General features: G+C 42.3%; 1 protein-coding gene across 1 annotated transcript in view; it reads right to left on the reverse strand.

Moving 5' to 3' along the window:
• ccdc88c (coiled-coil domain containing 88C) overlaps window positions 1-20,470 on the reverse strand; it is a 76,773-nt gene that overhangs the window by 33,622 nt on the left and 22,681 nt on the right. Inside the window, exons 4-11 of the mRNA XM_029687838.2 lie at window positions 13,053-13,122; window positions 8,643-8,701; window positions 5,715-5,798; window positions 5,080-5,220; window positions 4,739-4,935; window positions 4,436-4,517; window positions 3,919-4,077; window positions 778-924 (exon numbers count right to left, since the gene is read on the reverse strand). Of these exons, the coding sequence (XP_029543698.2) occupies window positions 778-924; window positions 3,919-4,077; window positions 4,436-4,517; window positions 4,739-4,935; window positions 5,080-5,220; window positions 5,715-5,798; window positions 8,643-8,701; window positions 13,053-13,122 (939 nt within the window). The remainder of the gene's footprint in view (window positions 1-777; window positions 925-3,918; window positions 4,078-4,435; window positions 4,518-4,738; window positions 4,936-5,079; window positions 5,221-5,714; window positions 5,799-8,642; window positions 8,702-13,052; window positions 13,123-20,470) is intronic.

The following is a 20,470-nucleotide window of genomic DNA, read 5'->3' on the forward strand; positions in this document are numbered from 1 at the left end:
CACTCAGAGAGCTCCAGAGTTCCTCTGTGGAGATAGAAGAACAACCGTCTCTGCAGCACTCCACCAATCAGGCCTTTATTGTAGTGGCCAGACGAAAGCTTATCCTCAATAAAATGCACATGACAGCCCGCTTGGAGTTTGCCAAAAGGCACCTAAAGGACACTTCAGCCAATGAGAAACAAGATTCTCTGGTCTGATGAAACCAAGACTGATATCTTTGGCCTGAATGCCAAGCGTCATGTCTGGAAGAAACCTGATGCTTGATGAAAACCTGCTCCAGAGATCTCAAGACCTCAGACTGGGGCGAAGGTTCACCTTCCAACAGGACAATGACCTTGAGCACACAGCCAAGACAATGCAGGAGAGGCTTGGGACAAGTCTCTGAATATCCTTGAGTGGCCCAGCCAGAGCCTGGTCTTGAACTGGAGAGACCTGAAAACAGCTGTGCAACAACACTTCCCATCCAACCTGACAGAGCTTGAGAGGATCTGCAGAGAAAAATGGGAGAAACTCCAAATATATTTTCAGAAATTTCTAAAAACCTGTTTTTGCTTTGTCATTATTGGGCATTGTGTGTAGATTGATGAGGGAATTTAAAAAATAAAAATAGAAAAAGGCTAACATAAAATGTGGAAAAGGTTAAGGGGTCTGAATACTTTCCGGATGCACTGTATACACAAACACAAACACTGCATTGACATAACATACACTGCCATATAGCACACACAGATGGACAGGCAAACAGACAGATGGACCAATCCCTACTGCATTTCTTACCATCTCCATGTCATGGAGTTTGGAGCGCAGCTGCAGGTTCTCCTTCTCCAACTCATGTAGTTTGTCACAGCGCCCCCTGGCTGCCCCCAGCTGCTCTTCCAGCATGGCTTTGGTATCAATCAGAGTCACGTTGTCCTCTCTCAGCTCCTGGAAATACACACACAGAAGAAACACAGACAAACTGTCAGATGGAAACAAAGTAGCGTTAACCCCATTTAGTCGACTGGTCGATTGTTTGGTCGATAGGCTGTTGGTTGAACAATTTTTTTTTTGTTGAGCATCGCAAATATCTACATTTAAAAATAAAAAAATCCTTAATAGCACACGAGACACCTGTCTGATTCACGGCCATCTCAGTGGACTAATCCAGAGGTCGCCGAGATGCCACGGTCCAAGAAAAAGGGGTGTGTGGCTAAGATGCAAAAGGCACTTACAGTATCTCTCCAGAATGTGCCCTCTCCTGCGAATTCATGGTTTCATAACTTAATTGTGTGAATTGTTTGCCCTTTGATTGTTAGTGTCTATCAATTCCCCATTACTTATATCACCATGGACATGTTTGCAATGCTCACAACGCATGCTACACCTGTGAGAAACAAGTTTTGGTTTATTACATTCCATTTACGAGTTTTGCCAATTTATTAATCGCCTCTTGTTTGGAGCCCTCCTGTCAACATTGAGCAAGTACGTACACCCGATTACGCATAGAATTTAGGCATATAAAACATTTTTCTTCACCTCAAACAGCAAGTAAACAAAGTATTTATATTATCCAATGAGAACGAGTTCCTCAAACTATTTGAAACATTTTCCAGCTCTCTCCCTATCGATAACCACTCGGCATGAATGGGAAAGATGTAATGCTCAGATCCAGTGAAAACATAAAAACACCCAATTACTTCTTATTCCTTGCACAAATCGCCTACAGCTGTCTGTCCTGAGCTCACTTGCGCAGGAAACTGAGGGCCCAGAATATTTGATACAATGTTGGACGTTTGCTAGCGTGAGCGTCGGGCCGGACACAGTCGATAGTTGATACATTGATTCATTGCAGACAGGCCATGATAGTCAATGTGATTTATATACATTTTCTACCTGCTTTTAGATTTGTATAATTTTGATATAATTGAGATTAAACACATGACAATGATTTTGAGACTATTATAAATTAAATGAAACCGTTAGACAAAAATGTGCATACGAAAATCATAACTGGCAAGCAGATCGGTAGAAATGGTAAGAGTAAATTGGTACACCAAATTGAAAAGGTTGCCGACCGCTAACGTACCCTATTACCAGCAACATTATTGAAGATTATTGATAAAAACATCCTAAAGATTGATTCTATACTTCGTTTGACATGTTTCTACGAACTGTAATAGGACTTTTCGTCTGAACTTTCGCCTGGCCTTGCCCGCGCCTCGTGAGTTTGGATTGCGTACGCGAACAAAAAGGAGGTATTTGGACATAAATTATGGACTATCGAACAAAACAAACATTTATTGTGGAACTGGGATTCCTGGGAGTGCATTCTGATGAAGATCATCAAAGTGAATATTTATAATGCTATTTCTTACTTCTGTTGACTCCACAACATCGCGGATATCTGTATGCTTGTTTTGTTGTTGTCTGAGCGCTGTACTCAGATTATTGCATGGTGTGCTTTTTCTGTAAAGTTATTTTGAAATCTGACACAGCGGTTGCATTAAGGTGAAGTGGATCTAAAATTCCATGCATAACAGTTGTATCTTTTATCAATGTTTATTATGAGTATTTCTGTAAATTGATGTGGCTCTCTGCAAAAATCACAGGATGTTTTGGAACTACTGAACATAACACGCCAATGTAAACTGAGATTTTTGGATATATCCTTTATCGAACAAAACATACATGTATTGTGTAACATGAAGCCCTTTGAGTGTCATCTGATGAAGATCAAAGGTTAGTGATTCATTTTATCTCCATTTCTGCTTTTTGTGGCTGTGTTTTTCTGTGACAAGGTACTGACCGAAATCATTTGGTGTGCTTTCGTCGTAAAGCCTTTTTGAAATCGGACACTGTGGCTGGATTTACAACAAGTGTATCTTTAAAATGGTGTAAAATACTTTGTATGTTTGAGGAATTTTAATTATGGAATTTCTGTCGGTTTTAATTTGGCGCCCTGCAATTTCACTGGCTGTTGTTGAGGTGGGACGCTACCGTCCCACATATCCCAGAGAGGTTAATGGCAGAATTTGCAAAGGCCAGCAGCAGTGGGAGGAAGAGAGTCAGGAACAGTTTTTTTTCTTCTTCCAGTTAGGCCATCTTTATCTCTGGCTCCCTCAAGTCATTTGTGTCTTAATGATTTAACCAAACAGCATGCTTAAAGCATCAGACAAGTTCAGTAGATATTGTTGATTTTATTAAAAACACATAGGGTGTGTCTATATATGGAAAATACATGTTTACAATTTTTGACCAATTGATTGGTAGGAGATTTTAGGGACAGCCCTAAAACAGAGGGACATATACAGCGTGTTGAAGGGGATTGGCCTGAGACGCTGTGCAGGTTTTCTAATCATGATCACATAATGAGTAGTTATTTGGGAATCAAGGTGATTTGTAATTCCGTTCAGTCTGACTGCAATGTAGCGAATATATCCATAGATTTTTTAATCTCAGTAAGGAGACAGTGAAATATAAATGAAGCATAGATGGAGACAATAGGAAATATAGTGATTCAAAGGCCTGCCACGAACAGCTGTGGAGCTCCCTTCCTGGACAAACTCAATTCTGCTGATCAGGAGGTGCCATTGTTCCCCTGTGACAGAGACAGCAGGGGTTCTAGTCAATGAAGTGGAACTGATTTGACCCAGAGACATGAAAGACGTGCTGCTAAGGATTATGGGTCTTAATATGCACAACCAATATTAATTCGTCTTGACAGATGAGATAGGCTATACATGCGGCTGCGTGTTGATAATGAGAAAAATAAATGCTGTCCCTACCTCACTTTCAAACAAAGGTGTGTGAACAGTGGAGCAAACAAAGGTATTTTCCTTTTACATGTGTTAATGTACAGTATTGTATTTTATTCTAGCTTTCATGAAATTGATGTTGGCGAGTTTAAATCAATTAAATTCAATGCTCAGTGTCTCTCACCTCGACTCGTGTCTTGTAGAAGTGGACATCGTGTAGCCTCTCCTTGCAGCGTGACAGCTCTGTGTCCAGTCTGTCCACCTTGGCTGCCTTCTCCCTCAGAGCATCCACCTCATCCCTGTAGGCACGCACCGACCGTGCCTCCGCCAGCACCTGCATGTTCTGCACAGGGCATAAAAGCACACTATGGATCTGGTCTGGAGGTTATAATTGCAGAAATTGTATACTGCCTCTGTTTGGTTGTTGCAAAGTAAAGGCACATGAATTATACAACAAACTAGATGTACTGGAGGTTACGGCAAAATAACAGATCTTTCCATTTCAGAATGTCCTAGTCTCATATGAATATCCAAAAATTGTAATGGCTTTAAGAATGTGACATCAGCTAAAATGTTCACTACTGTGAAACTTCTGAAGATGGAATTTCAAAACTTTTCTAACATGTCATTTGTGGTCAAGATTTGGAGGAAACAGGGAGAGAAAAAGGGGGGGGGTTCTAAATGAAAGAGGAAATCCACACCTCTTGCTTGAGTTTCTGCATCTCCAGGTCCAGCCTCTCCACCTCATGTTTGGTATCCATCAGATGCTCAGTCTTCTCCTCCCTGGGAGAGGGACAGCACACATTAGGTTGGCAAATACATTTATTCAGACATATATACATTTTTGTAATCATGTTAAGTGTAGTTTATTTAGAGTCAATATATTTTCTGAGGGCTTGCAGTGTTTCTGAAGTTAACAGCTTAGGGAATATTTGTCTTAATAAAATGTACTAAATGCTAAAATGTTACCCCCCGACTCTAACCTCTCCCCTATTCTGACTCACAGTTCCTGCCGTGAGCGTCTCAGTTTGGCTTTAGTGTCGGCCAGCTCCACAGCCAGGTGCTGGCGGTCCTCTTTGGACAGCAGTGAGACGGGTCCGTCCAGGCCCAACACATTCATCTCAGGACAAGAGTAACCCATGTGATTGGAGGGCTGCTGGGACTGGAGGTAGTCCTTCTCCTGGGTCAGCTCCACGATCACCTGGAGGATGGTGGAGAAGAATTCTGTCAGTCTATTGACTGTGTATAGAAAGGGCACAAATCGAGTCTGAATGACAGTACATTTATTGCGGGTAATACAGTCGATTTGGACGCGTTTCAGACTTGTTCCGTCTTAGATACCAACCTCTGCACATTCATCTCGTTCATCTATGAGTTTGCGGAGGTGCAGGGCCATGTTACGGGACAGGGGGTTGAGCTCCTCAGGGGGCATGTCTGGCAGCTCCAGCCACTGCATGTCCAACACATTCTCCTGGTTATGGGTCACCTGAAGGGGTAGACAGACAATATAACAAATGTAAACAGGAATACCATAAGTTCTACATTGAAACCCAATACATGTGTAGTAACAGTGCCCCCCCTCCCTTTTATTTCTGTGTCTGTGAAGCAAAAAATAACAATATTGTCAAAATAAATATATTACTGTAGGCCTGGGAATAAGACTTTAATGTGTCTATGTGGTAAAATATTCTCAATAAACAAATTGACAGACACGCATGAACATGATCGACTAAATGTCAATGGAAATGCCATACTGTTAAAGTGTAGGCCTAGGAGTAAAACCTGAATATGTCTTTACATCATTAGATTTATTTGACAGGGACAGTGCACATCAATCAAGGTTTCTGTAAATGTGCCAGATTTAGCCAGATGCGTACCTGAAGATAACATGAGAAAGAAAAAAAATCACTACAAAAAAAGGAAGGTCTGATGCGCATGAACATGTGTGGCTGCTTTGACGTGAACACCTGCACTACTCACCTCTTGAATGTGGGAGACGATGGCTGCCTGCTTCTCGATGTCGAGCAGTTTGATTTTCTCAATGATCTCTTCTTTCCTCTCACACTGCAGAGGAAGTAACAATGGCAGGCATTTCTATTAGATACCTATAGGTCGCGACTATAAACTAAATCAGGTTTTCACATTCTCTATTGAACACAAAGGACTGGGTGTTTGAATGGTCATAAATATGAATAAGCCATTTGAAAAGAATGTTCTAAATCTTATAGAAATACGGTTAAGGGTAATGTGGAGGACTTGAGGAAGCACAGACTTGAGTAATTGCCATTCAAAGGGGAGAAAACAATTAAGAGGTATAGATGATGCATCAACTTTGAAAACGTATTACATCTATGCATGACGTTGACATTTTTTTCGGGAAAAATAACTGAGGAAAAGTCAACAACTATTCAACACTTCATCTCTATCCTGCTTTTCCCCCAGGAACAAGAAAAACCAGGGCAGTGTAACAAAGAGAGAAAAAAAAAGAGGGGGAGAGGCCAGGTGATTGGAGGGAATGAAAACAATAGTGTACAGAACTGAAGCTAGAGAGATAGAGCGAAGGGAATGGAACAGTACAGCCTCTGGTATAGGTACAGGTGGGTGGGCCCTGCACTATTTAACCCTTTATCTCTACGAGCCTCTTACATGCTCTGGTATACTGGTGCTACATTGGACATGTTGACTTCAAAAGAGAAATTAATCTCAAAACTTTTGAGGGCCATTTTGAATTGATTTCTAAAATGCTGATAAGATAACAGGCCGTTGCTGTTGCACTAATGTTTAATGTTATCCGTTTCAGTTAATACAGGGATGCGTTCTAACATGTAAAGTTATGCCAATGCAGCTTTACTTCCTGGTGTGATCAGGTGCAAGGTGGGGCGCCAGGTAGACTAGCAGTTAGAGCGCTGGGCCAACCGAAATGTAGCTGGTTCAAATACCTGAGTCAACAACGTGAAAAGAAATATAGGCACTTAACCCTAATTTGCCTGATGGGGCACCATACTACTATGGCTGACTCTGTAAAACAGCACATTTCACATCCGGTACGTGTGACAAAACGTATACATTTATACACATTCAGTACCAGTCAAAAGTTTGGACACCTGCTCATTCCAGGGTTTCTTTATTTTTACTATTTTCTACATTGTAGAATAATAGTGAAGACATCAAAACTACACATATGGAATCATTGTTGTAACCAAAAAAGTGTTAAACAAATCAAAATATATTTGAGATTTCTCAAAGTAGCCCACACCCACATTTTCTACATTGTAGAATAATAGTGAAGACATCAAAACTATGAAATAACACATGGAATCATGTAGTAACCAAACAAAGTGTTCAGCAAATCAAAATTTATTTGAAATTTGACATTCTTCAAAGTAGCCACCCTTTGCACACTCTTGGCATTCTCTCAACCAGCTTCATGGGGTAGTTACCTGGAATGCTTTTCAATTAACAGGTGCGCAGTGTTAAAAGTTAAATTGTGGATTTTCTTTCTTAATGCGTTTGAGACAATGAGTTGTGTTGTGACAAGATAGAGGTAGTATACAGAAGATAGCTCTATTTGGTAAAAGAACAAGTCCATATTATGGCAAGAACAGCTCAAAAAAAGCAAAGGGAAACAACAGTCCATCATTACTTTAAGACATTAAGGTCAGTCAATCTGGAACATTTCAAGAACTTTGACAGTTTCTTCAAGTGCATTTGCAAAAATCATCAAGCGCTATTATGAAACTGGCTCTCATGAGGACCACCACAGGAAAGAAAGACCCAGAGTTACCTCTGCTGCAGAGGATAAGTTCATTAGCGTTACCAGCCTCAGAAATTGTAGCCCAAATAAATGCATCAGAGTTCAAGTAACAGACACAATTCAACATCAACTGTTCAGATGAGACTGCATGATTCAGGCCTTCATGATCGAATTGCTGCAAAGAAAACACTAAAAAGGACACCAATAAGAAGAGACTTGCTTGGGCCAAGAAACACGAGCCAAGAAACACATTAGACCGGTGGAAATATGTCCTTTGGTCTGAAGCATGGAGGAAGTGGTGTGATGGTTCTTTGCTGTTGACACTGATTTATTTAGAATTCAAGGCACACTTAACCAGCATGGCTACCACAGCATTCTGCAGATATACACCATCCCATCTGGTTTGCACTTAGTGGGACTATAATTTATTTTTCAACAGAACAATGACCCAAAACACATCTCCAAGTTATGTAAGGGCAATTTGACCAAAAAGGAGAGTGATGAGTGCTACATCAGATGACCTGGCCACAAACCCCCGACCTCAACCCAAATGAGATGGTTTGGGATGAGTTAGACCGCAGAGTGAAGGAAAATCAGCCAACAAGTGCTCAGCATGTGATAATTCCTTCAAGACCATTAGAAAAGCATTCCTCATGAAGCTGGTTGAGAGAATACCAAGAGTGTGCAAAGCTGTCATCGTGGCAAAAGGGTGGCTACTTTGAAAAATCTCAAATATATTTTGATTTGTTTAACACTTTTTTTGGTTACAACAATGATTCCATATGTGTAGTTTTGATGTCTTCACTATTATTCTACAATGTAGAAAATAGTACAAATAAAGAAAAACCCTTGAATGAGTAGTTGTGTCCAAACTTTTGACTGGTACTGAACACACACAATATGTATAAAGTTTGCCAAAGCCGATAGTTTACAGTATAATAAAAGGATATGACTGACTGCTTCTACACCGACTCAGTCTTCAAATGGGAATCTAATTCTAAAGTAGGCCTACCTGATTGGCTCAATTAAAAGGGTTTGTTAATGTTTTGTCATTTTAACTTTATTCATTCAGATTATCATTAAGATCAAATCAATTTTGCAAGAAAGAAAATCTGTTTAAAATGGGTTTAATATGTTAGAAAAGGCTATGTTACCTGTACAGCACAGCCTAGGATCAACAGCAGCAGTCTCTTCACCTCCTCCATGCCCTTGCCTGTTGAAGATGAAAGATGAAGATATAACTGATTAAAACACCCTTTCCTTATAGCCAATTGATTTTGAGCTCAGATTCGATTTTGGTTTAAATCCCACAACTCTGCAGGGCAGTCACTATCTGACACACTCTGATCATTTTAAATCTAACCCTTTCCCTAACCTTAGTGGCACCCCAGTCTAATTTAACACTACGATGGAGCCGGAGGAGATGGCTGGCGTTTTATGATCCCCTCACCAAGTGCTATTGTGTGTGTTTTTTCACGTTATTTGTAACTTATTTTGTACAATATCGTATGACCGAAAATAGCTTCTAGATAACAAGACAGCGATTACTCACCCCGTACTGGAGGAATACTTTTTCTTTAGAGAGTCGGGCGGAAAGGATTTACTTCAGATGCCCGACAAGGCCCCTCATCCCAGTCATTTGCAGGAGAAAGAGACATCAAAGGCGAAGGTCTGGGTGCCTTGTAAGGATCCGACGGCAAGTGGGTAATCTCACTTTACCATAGGTCCCATTTTTATTACATTTTTTTACCTTCATTTAACTAGGCAAGTCCGTTAAGAACAAATCCTTATTTTCAATGACGGCCTTGTTCAGGGGCAGAACGACAGATTTTTACCTTGTTGGCTCGGGGATTTGATCTTGCAACCTTTCGGTTTCTAGTCCAACACTCTAACCACTAGGCTACCTGCCGCCCCAACGTACAACGCCCTATTAGCCAACGGCAAATAAAATCGACTTACTACGATCACGTATATCCTACCAACGGGACATGAAAAACTAACATCTTATGTGTCACCAATTCGTGGCTGAACGACAACATGAATAACATGTAGCTGGGGGGGTTTAAGCTTTCTCGGCAAGATAGAACAGCGGCCTCTGGTAAGACCAGGGTTGGCGGTCTATGAATATTTGTAAACAACAGCTGGTGCATGAAATCTAAGGAAGTCTCAATGTTTTGTATCTCATGATAAGCTGTAGACCACACTATTTACCAAGAGCATTTTCATCTATATTCTTCGTAGCTGTCTATTTACTACCACAAACCGATGCTGGCACTAAGACAGCACTCAATTAGCAGTATAAGGCCATAAGCAAGAAAACTCTCCCCCAGGAGGCGGCGCTCCTAGTGGCCAGTGACTAACGCCGGGAAACTTAAATCAGTTTTACCGAATTTCTACCAGCACTTTACATGTGCAACCAGAGGAAGAATTGATTTATTTATTTTTATAAAAAATAAAACTCTAGACCACCTTTACTCCACACAGACTCATGCAAAGCTCTCCCTCGCCCTCCATTTGGCAAATCTGACCACAATTATATCCTCCCGATTCCTGCTTACAAGCAAAAACTAAAGCAAGAAGCACCAGCGACTCTGTCAATAAGAAAGTGGTCAGATGAAGCAGATGCTAAGCTACAGAACTGTTTTGCTAGCACAGACTGGAAAATGTTCCGGGATTCTTCTGATGGCATTGAGAAGTACACCACATCAGTCACTGACTTCATCAATAAGTGCAAAGATGATGTCACCGTACGTACAAACCCCAACCAGATGGATTACCAGGACGTGTGCTCCGAGCACACGCTGACCAACTGGCAAATGTCTTCACTGACATTTTCAACCTGTCGGAGTCTGTAATACCAACATGTTTCTTGTGCGACCAAGGAGGCCTACAAACCTGACTCAACTACACCAGCTCTCTCAGGAGGAATGGGCCAAAATTCACCCAACTTCTTGTGGGAAGCTTGTGGAAGGCTACCCAAAACATTTGACCCAAGTTAAACAATTTAAAGGCAATCCTACCAAATACTAATTGAGTGTATGTAAACTTCTGACCCACTGGGAATGTGATGAAAGAAATAAAAGCTGAAATGTATCATTCTCTCCACTATTATTCTGACATTTCACATTCTTAAAATAAAGTAGTGATCCTATCTGACCTAAGACAGGGATTTTTTACAAGGATTAAATGTCAGCATTTTGAAAAACTGAGTTTAAATATATTTGGCTAAGGTGTATGTAAACTTCCGACTTCAACTGTATTTTTCCTTACACCGTAGGTTTATATACTTTGACGTGAAGCGGTCAAATTTGCACTGTCTTCAATATTTAATCCTACAAAATGTCCATTAACTCAGAGTGTTGTGGCCTCGATGCCATATTGTTTCTGGGCTAAAAGTACATTTGGCCACCTCTGTGCTCAGAGTTTTGTTTGAAGTCTTTGTTGTTTACGAGAAACGGCCATGTCCATTTGGTGAGGAAATGTCCATTTGCCATATACAGCCAGCTGGTGGAATTTTCCAGAAGGGCAGAATTATTTTTTATTACAATTTGATATTGCTGAAACCAATTGTCCAGGAAACGTATTTACTTTTTTACTTCCCGGAACACCGGGCCCAGGGGGACGACCTGAGGCCTTCGGCCTATTTTAATAACACTTGCAGACGTCCAGTAAGGGACCGTCCATTTGCAATATGAAGGTCCTCATCAATCATAAGGGAAATGACAAGCGTCATCCCAATAAATGTCAACCTGCCAGGCAGGCAGCAAATCCCAAGTGACAGTTCTGTGGACCTCTCCCATCCCCCCCAGTTCTTACACCAGTGGGCTGGAAGAGCTCTCCCATCACTGATGGTTAGCAGCCATCAGTTAGTGGGTCAATCATTAAAATCTGCCACAGCTCAGGATTAGGTTTGGGTGTTTTTGTGGATGTAGCAAGCCCTTCCTTTTTAAAAAAGACTCATATGATTGTAAAAAAACTATTTACCATGTTGTTTTGTGCAGGGTTTGTCTGGGATCAGCTGTGTGTGTGTGTGTGTGCGCGCGTGTGTGTGTGTCCTTGGGCCTGGAAGGGACTTCAAAAAAGCTTGATCAACACTCTGGGGAAAGGGCAACACGGTTGCCATGGAGACCCTGTCTGCGACCCAGCTCTGCCCTTATTCCATTGAGACCAACTAAAAAGACAAAAGAGGTACACAGGGCAGGCAGTGGTGTAACCCTGAGAGGAGCTTTTCACTGTTTCTAATCTACACTTAACATAGCTTTTCCGTGACTTCCTAACTTCCTGAGGCCATTCCATACAAAGATAACGCATCAATCCACGCAATAATATTAACACATACCCCATTAAGCAATATTGAGATTCAGTTCACATACCAAGGCTGGCTTACAGCTAAAGCCTCCCAACAACTCCACCACTCAATGTTAGAGCACTATTGTCCTTGATTGCTAAACACGTTTTCATACGGAACCAATCAAGAGGCCTAGATCTAGATAACTTTGCTCCCGGCAGGAAAAAAAAACAAAACAAGCCACATGGGTCCTGATAAGTTATTTGTGTGTCTGACAGACAGTTGCAGGAACAAACATGCAAAACAAGCGTGCGAGCGGCATGGTAGTGGCCCAACCCATGAAAGGCCTAGCCACCGGGAGGAGAAGGAACAACAATGTCTGGCGGTGAAGCTGAACACTTCAAACATGACGTCATTATCCTGAAGATACTCTACTCTCACGCCAGCCGTTACAAAAGCCATAGAAATAACTGGTCTGGTGTTCCTTTTGTTCATTCATGCATACAGTAGCGCACTGCAAGTACATGCATGAACGACATTCAGTATGTGTGTGAACTACATACAGTATGTGTGAACTTGCTTTATGGAGTCATCTAGCTAGGTAGAGTTTCAAAAAAGTCATAAGGGACAGAGACGGCATGAACCACACTAGCTAGATTTAAACTCTCATGACAGTAGTGTACACAATATACGGTTCTGGATTCAGAGATTAAAATTAGATGAGGAAACAAAAACAACTCTTCCTTCTCATAAAAGATGAGTTGGTCCCATCAAGGCTCAATATACCATAGTCGCCTTAGGTGAACTATCCCCAGCTATACCTGTATCTTGCAGACAGCAGGCCTCTGACCTTTCCACACCACTATATAAGGTCTGACTGTCTCCATAGCCACATCAGGTCTATCCTGGCGAGGTTGTCGACGCCAGACTGGAGAGCTCACACACTCAGCACTCTCCATGGCCTGATTAGCCTCCTACAGATAGAAGGGCTCCAACGGACTTTTCCTGCCTTTCCCACTTCCTGACTGACCCCAGTAAAAAGGCCACAACATGTGCATCCTTTCCACCCCAACACGCCCTCATACAGTACAGTATCTGGACCGAGATTACAAGGGAATACTTAAAAGGCATTTGTAAGCACTTATTGTGAGTGTGAACAAGAGACGGGGACCCCTACCTTAAATATTGCACTAGCCAGCTGGCCAACTGGATTTAGAGGCATAGCTACCTGAGGATTGTTGTGAGTTTGTGAACAAGAGAATGAGCACCATAGTACCTGAGAGGGGGTCCTTCGCGATGGTCAGCACATTAGGCAGGGTCATCAGGATGAGCTGCTGGAGACAGTCCTGAAAACACAGAGGAGAACATACCGGATTAAGTAAGAGCAGTCCTGTATTGACTTGTAACGCAGTGCAGGGGTTAACTAGGCTAACTAATTAAGCCACAGACTCAAAGCTAGAACAGAACAGGAAGCTTCCACCGGCATGAATTTGAAGGGTGAAGTCGCTAACAGAGCTTGAACAGGGACCCACAGCAAGGTGGGAAAGGGAAACGTATTAAACACAGACAGGAAATATTGATGGAAAGAAGGACCATTTTCAGTTTGTAGAGAACACGTTTGGGGGGGGGAGTTCATACAGTAACCAATGCAGTGCCTAGCTGTAAAAATCTCCTAGTGAGAAAGAATATGGGCAGGGTTGTAATAACACACAAAAAAAATATTTAAAAAATATTTTTTTTAAATCACAGAACGGTACATGTTGGGAATCAGGAAGGAACACAATCGCATACATACATGTGCTTGCATATACGTACTGTTTGTTCTCTCGTTTGTCACACTCACATGGGTAACAAATGAAATGCTCAATGTCGGTCTGTGTGAGAATGGACCAGAAGAACAATGGACACCTTGGTAACAAGCTATAACACATCACACAGACACAGTAAACCAGACCCAACACGTCCAAATGACCTTAGCTCCTCGTTCAAACACACACCTACATAGAAAACATTACACCCACACAACTTGACACTGGTAGGTTACCTGTAATGGTTATAGCTGTAAACCCCAGGCACGTGCTTCAAACAACTCATTGTAGTAAAGTTAACAACTTGACTCGTTGGAGAATTTCACTGAAGTCTGCTTGAATTAAACAGTCTTCAGGTAATACTGCAGGATATGTAAAAATGGAAAACTGAAAGATTAGGGTCAGGTTAGCCTCATTGTGAGAGAGAGCGAGAGAAAAAGAGTGAGAGCGATAGGAAGAGAGCATTGGCACAGAAGTTACCATGACATCTTTACTCCTTTCCCTTCCCATAGAGGTTTCACTGGACTCTGGAGGCATTAGATTAGACCGGCCTGGGGGAGAATCAAAGGGCCTGCCGCCACTACAAGGGAGGGGCCTTCTGTATAGAGGGGCTGGATGGTGGTGGTGTGGGGTAATGACCACTTTCACTCTCCCTCCCTTCTATTGCAGCAGACCCTTGGCAGAGGCCCCAGCCTAGCTACAGCTCTATTGTCAGGTAAAAACCGTCGGGCATTCTATGTTACCCGTGTCATCCTGAGAAACCTCCAACACAAAAAAACACCCCCCACTTCTCTGTTTCAAATGCACTGAACTAGAAAGTCAGAGCACAAGATCGGTTAAGAAACAGCAGAACAGAGCAGAGTCTAACTGCCTGCTGGGCTCCTCATCTTACACTAGCAGCGGCTCAGTGAAAATGTCACCAGGTGTTGCTTGTCCTTAGTTCCCTTGGTAGTCCATAAATTCCATGGCGCAAATACATAAACATAACATAGATCCAGACATGAAACAATTGTTATATTCCTTGATTAGCCAGATTTTTATATTATTTTAAAATTAAGTTATGCTCGGCATTGCTTTGAGTTACTGTGGTAGTTTGTTCCACTCAACCTTGCCAGTATATAAAAAAAGGTGATCTTACCAGATACTCTACATATAGCCAGACTAGCTGTTTAAAATGCTCGACTTTCGATGAGTACAAGGAGGGAGTTAAGTACAGTTTCCACCAGCTTGTTTTGGCTGGTCTGTAGCTTATTTTTTAGCCGTTTAGGGATGCTGGTGAACCATGATGTTCAGTATCACTTTGATTATGCGTGCACTAGCGCACCTGCCAGTCTTTAGGCTGTCACCATCAATATATTTTGAGGTCCGAGATAGAAATGCAATTTTGTGGTTTATCTTTATTAAAACCTTCACGACCATAGTGTCACCAGTCAAGTACCCATTCAATTCACACCCAAGGTAGCTGACCGAGGCTTTTTTGTGTAACCACTGAGGATCTTTTCCACTGAGGCTTTGTTCTTATGGGATACCAGTAGAGCAGAGTCATCTGCATACAAAATCAATTACGAGAGCAGGCTGATTTCATATCGTTAACGTGTGTATCTTCATGCTCCTTGACCTTAGTCCTGCATTCGACACCAATTCAAGCCCAACATTCTTTTGGAGGGATTGGAAACCACATTTGATTTACGCAGACAAGTTCAGATCTGATCTGTCAGAAATATATCAGTTAGTCTCTGTGGATGATTCGGTGTTCCTCAAGGTTCCCTTCTAAGACCACTACTGTTCTCCATTTTACCGCTTGGTAATGTCATTCGGAAACACAATGTCAACATTCACTGCTATGCAGATGACACACAAGCAGTGCATTTCGAGCAAACATGGTGAAGCCCCAAAATTGCCTACCCTGTGTTCCAGACATAAGGAAGTGGATGACAGCAAATGTTTAAAAGTAAAACTCAAACAAAACAGTGACGCTAGTTCTAGGTGCCGAGAAACAAAGATCTGCTGTCAGACCTGACAATGAATCTCAATGGTTGTACAGTCATCTCTAATAAAACTGAAGGACTTGGGCATTACTCTGGACCCTGATCTCCCTTTTGACAAACAAAAAATATTTAATCTTTAACATTTCAAAAATCTAACTTTTTTTTTTAAACATCAAGATTGACATCAAGATTAGATAACTGGCTACCCAGACAAGGCACTCAAACTTCAGCTAGTGCTCAATATGGCTGCTAGAATCTTGACTAGAACCCCAAAATGTTATCACATTACTTCAGCGCTAGCCTCTACACTGGCTTCCTGTTAACAAGGCTAGGGCTGATTAAGGTTTTACTGCTAAAGTATAAATTATGGACTTGCTCCTACCCATCTCACCAATTTGCCGATCCACGTGAGAGACGCAGACTCAGTCTCAACCTTTAAGTCTTTACTGAAGACATCTCTTCATTAGGTCCTATGATTGAGTTTAGTCTGGCCCAGGGGTGTGAAGGTGAATAGCAAGGCACTGGAGTGACGAACCACCTTTGCCATCTCTGCCTGGCCAGCTCCCCTCTCCCTACTGGGATTCTCTGCCTCTGACCCTATTATGGGGGCTCAGTCATTGGCCTGCCCTTCCTGTCCTCAGGCTCATGTAGTGGGGGAGATCTACGTGGGCTATACTCAGCCTCGTCTCAGGGTAGTAAGTTAGTGGTCTGTTGATATGCCTTTAGTGGTGTGGAGAAAGTTATTTGGCAAAGTGGTTGGGTTTTTATCTTGCCTGGTTGGCCCTGTCCGGGGCTAACATTGGACAGGGCCACAGTGTTCCCCGATCTCCCGTCTCAGTCTCCAGTATCTATGCTGCAATATCTGGTGCAATTCTCATGTCTTGTCTGTCCTGTGTAATCTTAGGTACTCTCCCATCTCTCACTTTCCCTCTCCCCCCTCCCGGAGGATCTGAGTCCTAGGACCATGCCTCAGAACAACATGGCCTGATGACTCCTGGCTGTTCCTGTCCCCAGTCCATCTGGTTGTGCTGCTGATCCAGTTTCCGCGGTTTTGCCTGCAGCTATGGAACCCTAACCTGTTCATCAGTCGTGCTACCTTCTCGTGCTGCTGATCCAGTTTCTGGTGTTTTGCCTGCAGCTATGGAACACTAACCTGTTCACAGGTCATGCCATCTTGTCCAGGACCTGCTCGCCTCCCCTAATAAAGTATGTTAAAAACAATAGATGCGTCAGTGGAGTGGGACTTTCTAAACCCGGACCAAGACAAAGAATATTAGTCTTGCTCTATACATAAATGACTTTTTCCAGCACTTTAGACAGCACACTCAAAATAGACACATCTATAGTTGCCCTGGTTGGTGTTTCTGCCCTTGTGGATAGGGATCACTCTAGCATATTTCGTAACTGTGGGAACTCTACCTTGCTCAATAAAGATGTTGATTAAATAACACTTTACTACTTCTCTGTTATTAACAAATGCTTGGGTTTGGGGGCAACATTAGTAAATAAGCATGGTGCATCTGGACGGTAGCCTCTTATGGCCATAAAAACACAAGACTGTCTGACTAGAGGGCCCCATATGGCTGTTATTCTGTTACACCTCATCAATATTCAAACACCGGCTTACGTTCTATCCGTCACACACCCTCAGGCCTTTTTAGAAAACCTCTTAATTGAATGGCTACTTAAAATAGATCAATTTAGGGAAGCAACACCATTAAACAATGTCCCATTATAAGATTAGTATAATAAGACTAGCACTGGGGCGTTGAAGAGGTGTTACAGGGTGTTACAGGCTCAAGCCATCATGTTTCAGCAGGCAGGTGATCACCGAGAGGAACCTGAGGGAGAACGGCAGCTCTAAGACCGGCTGCCTACCGGTTTACCCTCTGGAGGATGGGCCAGTGAGAACACTAACAGTAGCTGCAGGTGTTGGCTATGATGCATAGCTAAATAGAGTTCCCTAGCTATCTCTGTCTACGATCCAAATGGCACCATATTCCCTTTATAGTGCACTACTTTTGACGAGGCTCTGGTCAAATGTAGCACACTATAAAGAGAATAGGGTCATTTAGAAAGCATATACTCTTTGCCTGGTCAACTCCTGCTGTCAGCTAGTCCAAATCATCTCAATCGGCATAAGAGAAACCAAACCAGTGTAAATTAAACATGACAACAGCCAGGCAGATGGTGCCTTCAAGGCTCTAACTAGACCTTATTGATGGAGATATTTGCCTTGTTTTTCCAGTACTGGGTCATAATCATTAGGCACAAATAAAAAAAAAAAGTGTATAATTGAAATGACAAATAGGGAGAGAGGGACTACCTGGACTTATATTTTCAGGTTTACCGTTTAAAAAAGTGATGGAGATGCTATGGTAGGCCCAAATGAACACAAAGCTGGTTTATCAGCCATGTTAGTGGAAAACAGGCTGGGACACACTAACAAAAAGAGGTCTGGTTTACATTATTGATAAGTGCAGATCGATTTCAGCCTGCGGGAACAGGTGAGGTCATGTTCAGGTACTGGAGTCAAATCTCTCCTCTCCTACCCTCTCTCCATTACCCACCCAACAATGATAACTCCTTCAGTACAATAACGAAAATAGTTTTTGGCTGACCTCATCCCTTCGTGTGCGCAGGTGTGTATTGTGCAATAGGTAGACGTGTCCCTTGACAACAGCCCTCTCCTCCACTGTAAAATCTACCTTTGTTTAAACAGGGAAGTGGGGAGGAGAAAGAAAAGGACTTCATGATCATCATCTACAGCTCAGTAACATTATGGAACCGTCATTGGGAGGAATGGCTTTGAAGATGTGTTGGGAGGGTCAAAGAAAGATAAACGGCCAGAAATGTTGGGTAAAAGAATAAATATATATATATATATTAAAATAAAATAAAAATCAATGCCTGGGCCCCATTTCCTGTTCCTCTGTTGCTATGCAGAACAATACAGAGCTCTGCAATCTAGGATATCCATAGGCCATGTGTTTTTGTTTGTTTTTCTGGACCTTTGGCTTGATGGTGCTTCTACACTTGCATTGCTTGCGGTTTAGGGTTTTAGGCTGTGTTTCTGTACAGCACTTTGAGATATCAGCTGATGTAAGAAGGGCTTTATACATAAATGGGATGGTTCATTGGAGACCGATTAGCCTGTTCACATAAAGCTGATGAAGGAGCTGTAAACCAAGTGTTTCAAATTCTACATGTACGTCATTAGGAGTGAGACGAGTCAGCAAGTGAAAGCAAGCACAAGTGAAAGGTTGAGACAAAAGCAGAGAGGAGAGCTTCAGCCTCCTCTCCTCCTCCCCAACCAACCAAGATCAAAGAGACAGCAGAGGCAGGCTCGGTAGCTCCGCACCAGTGCTGGGCTCGACACAGTAACGTCAGTCAGAGAATGTTCCCCCAGGCCTCGCTCTCTCCTAATCACAAAGACTCTCCCCCTCAGCACAGACAGCACATGAGAACAGCAGGACTACTGCATCCATCCACTTTGCCAGGGCTGCTTCAAAGCACCACATACAGTTGAAGTCGGAAGTTTACATACACCTTAGCCGAGTACATTTTAACTCAGTTTTTCACAATTCCTGACATTAAATCCTAGTAAACATTCCCTGTCTTAGGATCACCACTATTTTAAGAATGTGAAATGTCAGAATAATAGTAGAGTGATTTATTTCAGCTTTTATTTATTTCATCACATTCCCAGTGGGTCAGAAGTTTATATGCACTCAATTAGTATTTGGTAGTATTGCCTTTACAATTGTTTAACTTGGGCCAAATGTTTAGGGTAGCTTCCCACAAGAAGTTGGGTGAATTTTGGCCCATTCCTCCTGAAGGAGCTGGTGTAACTGAGTCAGGTTTGTAGGCCTCCTTGCTCGCACACGATTTTTCAGTTCTGCCAGCACATTTTCTATAGGATTGAGGTCAGGGCTTTGTGATGGCCACTCCAATCCCTTGACTTTGTTGTCCTTCAGCCATTTTACCACAACGTTGGTAGTATGCTTGGGGGCATTGTCCATTTGGAAGAACAATTTACGAACAAGCTTTAGCTTCCTGGCGGATGTCTTGAGATGTTGCTTCAATATATCCACATAATTTTCCTACCTCATGACGCCATCTATTTTGGGAGGTACACCAGTCCCTCCTGCAGCAAAGCACCCCCACAACATGATGCTGCCACCCCCGTGCTTCACGCTTGGGATGGTGTTCTTCGGCTTGCAAGCCTCTCCATTTTACCTCCAAATATAACGATGGTCACTATGGCCAAACAGTTCTATTTTTGTTTTAATCAGACGACATTTCTCCAAAAAGTATGATCTTTGTCCCCATGTGCAGTTGCAAACCGTAGGCTGGCTTTTTTTTTTTATGGCGGTTTTGGAGCAGTGGCTTCTTCCTTGCTGAGTGGGATTTCAGGTTGTCGATATAGGACTCTTTATTGTGGATATAGATACTTTTGTATCAGTTTCCTCCAGCATCGTCACATGGTCCTTTGTTGCTGTTCTGGGATTGATTTGCACTTTTCGCACCAAAGTACATCTCTAGGAGACAGAACGAATCTCCTTCCTGAGCAGAATGACGGCTAAGTGGTACCATGGTGTTTATACTTACGTACTATTGTTTGTACAGATGAACGTGGTACCTTCAGGCGTTTGGAAATTGCTCCCAAGGATGAACCAGACTTGTGGAGGTCTACAATTTTTTTTGTCTCCTGAGGTCTTGGCTGATGTCTTTTGATTTTCCCATGATGTCAAGCAAAGAGGCACTGAGTTTGAAGGTAGGCCTTGAAATACATTCACAGGTACACCTCCAGTTGACATTTAGGTATAGCACTTAAAATAAAGAAATTCCCTTCCCCCATTCTATTCCAATGTACTGTATTTTAGTTGTACACCGTA

This window comes from Oncorhynchus nerka, linkage group LG18, assembly GCF_034236695.1.
Source record: "Oncorhynchus nerka isolate Pitt River linkage group LG18, Oner_Uvic_2.0, whole genome shotgun sequence".
Classification (NCBI taxonomy): domain Eukaryota; kingdom Metazoa; phylum Chordata; class Actinopteri; order Salmoniformes; family Salmonidae; genus Oncorhynchus; species Oncorhynchus nerka.